The following is a 5,614-nucleotide window of genomic DNA, read 5'->3' on the forward strand; positions in this document are numbered from 1 at the left end:
ATTTGTTCAAACAGGAATTGGGTAGCTTAGCCACCTATATGTAAACTATCCACATTGAGGTTTATCTGTGGGTTTCCCCTTCTACCACCTGCTATTCTCCTGTGCCAGTGAGCTTTCAGGCTAGGTGCCAATCTGTAGGACTGTTCCCCCATTTCTCCCATCTGCTCAGTACTATATATCTATCTACAGATATAGGTAGATAGAATATAGTACTATCTATATTACTATGGGTACTATAATGGGCAAGGTGGTGACTTCCATGGTGGATTCAGCCTGTAGACCCTACAGGGTTTTGTAAATGTATGTGGGCTTATGTGGGTGTGCATGCTTATAGATATGAGTACTATCTGCTGTTTTCCACTTCTTTTCTAATTCTGAAAATTAACAGCTTTTCAAAAAATAGGAATTTCTTTTGTAATTGCGTATTACAAAAGAAATTCCTATTTTTTGAAAAGCTGTTAATTAAAAAGTCACAAGATAAAACCCTCTCCCGAGCAATTAGTACAGTGCTCCGCACACAGTAAGCACTCAATAAATAAGATTGATTGATTGATTGATCGATTGATCCACGGCATGGCCAGAAGAAAAGAACATGGCAGTAGGGATCAGGAGACGTGGATTCTAGCCCCAGTTCTGCTGTGTGACTTTGGGCACCCCTCTGTGCCTCTGTGAAGTGGGACCGAAATACTTCCTCTCCCTACCTCTTAAACTGTAAGCCCTATGAGACACAGGAATTGTATCTGACCTGATTATTTTGTATGTATCCCATGCTGAAAACAGGTGAAACACACAGTAAACACTTAATAAATTTCATGACCAAATCAATACCGGTCATCATTCCTGGCACATAGGCAGTGTTCAATAACTATTAAGGTAACCACGGTCAAAGGTTCCAGAGGGCAAGAACAATGTTTGCCAGGGGTCAAATTGAGAACGAGACTTATATGGAAGCCAGGTTACTTGGCAGACCAAGGTCCAGCATCATTTCAGCACAAGGTAGGGCTGGCAGAAAATGTTACCAAAAATATGCAAGAGATAGAAGAAGATGAAGAAAGGTGGAGGATTCAGGGAAAATGAGAGGAGAGGAGGGAGAAAAATGGAAGAAATTTGAATTTATAAAAACAGCAGGGGTGGCTTTAGATCTTAAAATACTATACTGTAAGCTTCTTGTATGCAGCGATTGTGTGTACCGATTTTATTGGTTTGTTATCACAGGCAGTTTTCTACAAAAGGTAAACACTCAAATACCATTGATCGATTGATTAAGAGAATTTTTTCCTTAAGATTAAACCTTTCTCTCTTTCCTTCTAGGATCTGATTGGTGACCAACGCCTAATGCACACTTAACAGACATATTTTTGAATGTGATGACCGAAAAAGGAAGCCATTGGTTTGAAGGAAGGACGAGGGAGTAGTGACAGAGGAGCAAAGAAAGTGAGTGGATTCCCCAAGACTCCCTAATATTATGAAATAGCCCGCCGTCCATTTATCAGGGGTGAGCAGGTGGATTGGCTGGCTGAAGGCCAGTGAGAATCAGAAGCTGATTGGTGGGGGAAGTTTGAAGAGGGGTGGTGAGGAGAGGGGGAGGAGAAAACTACTTCCCCAACTTTCAGAGCTTTTAAACATTCTGTTTCCCCCGAATATATTTTAGTTTCCTAATCTCAAGCAGGCAGGAAGGCTGGCGGACAGACTGGAGACTGAGGTCAGTAAGGAGACCAGCTGTCTCTCCTCCTACTAGGTCATGTGCCCTGCGCACTGTAGATGAGGGAAGGCACTTTCTACCACCCACATTAATTTACACAGACCAGTCTATCTGAGTTCCCCTCAGGAAACTCTTTCAGTTGATAAGCTACTTTTTTCTTAGCTCTGTCGCCCATCGTTCAGTTCTTAATATTAAGGTTGTGGATGAGAAAAGCTGTGTATTTGCCTTCATTTGCCTCTAGTTGGTCAGAAGATTTATGTCCTTGAAGCCTGCCCCCGGACTTGCTGCGAATTAGTGAGTAAACCTTTCTTTTTGCCTATTCCTTTGCTTACTATATAACTCCTTTTCGTTGTTCTGGACAAGTAAGGCCTGATGAACAGTAAATGCTATTTCAAGGATCAGAAATCCAGATAGTATAGATGCATTCTGGCTGGAGTTAAATAGGAGAGAAAAGGAAACAATATGCATATTAAGTGGTGGGCAGGGAACACAGCTTGTGCTGGCGTTATACTTTCCCATGTGCTTAGTAGAGTGGATTCCACCCAGTGGTGCTCGAAACCATTTCTATTAATATTCTAAGTGGTTATTTGTATCGTTTCTGATTTTCATCACTGAGACAAAACCTGTGTAAGAAAAAAAACTCCTCACTTTTTCACAGGGCAGCTCAAGATGGACAACAATTCATCAGAATATATCTATGATGTTTTCATAGAAGAAGATTTCATTAAAGATGAAATGGAGCAATGCAATAAATATGATGGCCAAGTCCTGGCCACACAGTTTATGCCAAGACTTTATCTGCTGGTGTTTATATTGGGCCTCGTGGGAAATACTTTGATTCTGGTGATCCTGATCAAGTACAAGAGACTCAAACTCACAGTGCATCTCTGCCTCCTAAATTTAGCAATTTCAAATTTATTTTTTCTCCTCACCCTTGGATTTGGGGCGCTCACCTCAAGGCCTGGATGGGCTCTCGGCTATGCAATGTGCCAACTTATTTCCGGCATCTACTCCGTTGGTTTATTCAGTCAGTCATTTTTCATCATGTTTTTAGCAGTTCAGAAGTACCTGACAGTTGTCCATAGGCTGACGTTTCACTTGAAGCCTAAGGCAGGCCATTGGGGGATCATTACAAGTGCTCTCATCTGGGGACTGGCCACTCTGGCTTCTCTTCCTGATTTCTTGCTCCGCCAATCTCCGTTGAAAGATGAAAGTGACACATGCAGATTTAGCAAGCCTCATTATGCTTTGAGCGATGAGAAATCCTGGATGCATTTTCTGACCTTGAGGATGAGCATCTTGGGACTTCTTTTTCCTCTGCTTGTGGCTATCTTTTGCTCCGTTGGACTCATAAAAGTCTTATGTAGGCATCGCATAGAACAAAAGGTCACACTAACCTTGACGATAGTGATGGTTTTTTTTCTCTTCTGGACCCCATACAACCTGGTGCTTTTCTTGTCTACTTTCTCTAAATACTTTTCCCTGAGTGATTGCGAGAGTAGCTACCAACTGGACAGAGCAATCCAAGTGACAAAGATTATCGCCGATACTCACTGCTGCGTCAACCCTGTGATCTGTGTTTCTCTTGATGAGTCATTTAGGAAATACCTCTGCCGCCTTTTTATTCGGAGCAATAACACTCCAGGTCATCCTCCGGAGGGACCGGAGCAAGCACATTCTACGTCAAGAGAGCAGCTGGAGCATACCTCTACCTGTTAGATTGGTCTTCAAAGAGGACTGGGACATTTTCCTTTCGCTTTCCCGTGGAGGTTGTTTAAAATGTTTTTGAATGTTGCACTTTAAAATTCATGATTTCTATGCAAACTACCTTAAAATAAACTAGAACACACTAGTGTAACTCCTGTGATTGTATTCATTTTTAGTTTTGTCTCAAATCTCTGTAAATCACCTCACTTCTTCCCAGTTAATAATAGTAATAATAATAATATGGTATTTGTTAAGTGCTTACTATGTGCCAGGCACTGTGCTAAGCACTGGGGTGGATACAAGCAAATCAGGTTGGACACAGTTCCTGTCCTAGACAGGGCTCACAGTCTTAATCCCCATTTGACACATGAGGTAACTGAGGCACAGAGAAGGGAAGTGGTTGGCCCAAGGTCACACAGCAGACAAGTGACAGAGCCGGGATTAGAACTCAGCATGGCTGAGTGGAAAGAGCCCAGACTTGGGAATCAGAGGTCATAGGTTCGAGTCCCGGCTCTGTCACTTGTCAGCTGTGTGACTGTAGGCAAGTCACTTAACTTCTCTGTGCCTCAGTTACCTCATCTGTAAAATGGGGATTAACTGTGAGCCTCATGTGGGACTACCTGATGACCCTTTATCTACCCCACTGCTTAGAACAGTGCTCTGCACATAGTAAGTGCTTAACAAATGCCAACATTATTATTAACTCATGACCTGCTGACTCCGAGGCACGTACTTTATCCATTATGCCATGCTGCTTCCCACAAACGATGAGTTAGGAGAAAATTGGAATATGTTTTTTGGAAACTTTTGATTGAATGATGTAGAATACGTAAATGTTCATATTTGAATCATACTTTTTATAGAGTGTAATGTGCATTAGAACAGGGATGATATCAATCTCTGTGTTGTATTTAATGTGGAATTCATTTTTTTCTTTTTTTAATTACCCCCTAATGAGAATCAGGCTTGACCTCTGGAAATGTGAAGCCTGAGCTTGGTGGCCCTGGGGCCTGATGGGACGGGGGAATGGCAAATTAATGAAATATAGCTAATACTGCTAATATTCCCATCCCCTCTTGACTTTGCCCTTCACCAGATTAATAACCATGGGCAACCTTGCTGATTTTGATATTGTAAAAATAGACACCATTAGCCAAGAATTTTCCCAAGTCTCTCCTTCACCTTCTCAATGTTCTCCTGATCCTATGTCAATCAGCTCCTTCCAGTTGTCTCTCAAGAGGAAGCCTTTCACCTGCTCCCAAAATCTACCCCTTCTACCTGTGTCTCAACTCCCATCCCCTTTCACTTTTTTAGTTCTTGCTTCTTTCCTTTTCTGTCATCTTCAACCTTTCACTCTTGCTGACTTCTTCCTCTCTGCCTCGCTCCCTCAAAAATATCCTAAACTAAAGAGCCTTCTCTGGATCCCACTGCACCTACCGACTGTTGCCCCATCTCCCTCCTCCCTTTCCTAAAAATAACTCACTGGTAATGTTACTATTAATCACTTAATCTGAGCTAAACCCTGAGTAGACGCAAAACAAGCAGATCAGACACAGTTCCTGTCCCATTTGGGATTCAGAGATGAAGAATCTGGAAAGCAGATATCCCCATTTTACAGATGAGGAAACTCAGCCACAGCGAGGTTAAGTGACCTGCTCAAGTTCCCGCAAGCAGACCAGGGGCCGAGCTGGGATTAGAACCCAGGTCTTTTGACTTTCGGTGCCATGCTCTACCCACCAGAACATGCTGCCTCTTGGATGGGTTGATTGTAACTACTGCTTTCACTTATGCTCCGCCAACTCTTTTCTTAACCTACTGCAATCTGGTTTACCTTCCCTTTACTCTACTGAGACTGTGCTCATCAAGGTTTCCAGTGATCTCATAATAGTAATTGTGATATTTGTGAAGTGTTTATCTTGTGCCAAGCACTGTACTGGGCACTGGGGTAGATGCAAGATAATCAGATGGTGGTATGCAATCTCTGTCCCCAGTGGTGCTCCCAGTCTAAGTAGGAAGCAGTGTGGCCTAGTGAAAAGAGTAAGGCCCTTGGAGTCGGAGGACATGTGTTCTAATCCCAGCTCTCCCACATGCCTGTTGTGCAACCTTGGGCAAGTCACTTAATGTCTCTGTGCCTCAGTTACCTCATCTGTAAAATGGGAATTAAATCCTACCTCCCCCCGGCCTTAGATTGTGAGCCCCATATGG

The 5,614-nt window shown here is 42.8% G+C and overlaps 1 protein-coding gene across 1 annotated transcript; it reads left to right on the forward strand.

Moving 5' to 3' along the window:
* Positions 1–1,671: 1,671 nt before the first annotated feature.
* LOC100083270 (C-C chemokine receptor-like 2) lies at positions 1,672–3,560 on the forward strand. The gene is made up of 2 exons (XM_029070968.1): positions 1,672–1,996; positions 2,361–3,560. Exon 2 carries the CDS (start codon positions 2,372–2,374, stop codon positions 3,419–3,421), a length of 1,050 nt encoding a protein of 349 aa, XP_028926801.1. The 5' UTR covers positions 1,672–1,996; positions 2,361–2,371; the 3' UTR covers positions 3,422–3,560.
* The last annotated feature ends 2,054 nt before the right edge of the window (positions 3,561–5,614 follow it).

This window comes from Ornithorhynchus anatinus, chromosome 8 (assembly GCF_004115215.2).
Source record: "Ornithorhynchus anatinus isolate Pmale09 chromosome 8, mOrnAna1.pri.v4, whole genome shotgun sequence".
NCBI lineage: Eukaryota > Metazoa > Chordata > Mammalia > Monotremata > Ornithorhynchidae > Ornithorhynchus > Ornithorhynchus anatinus.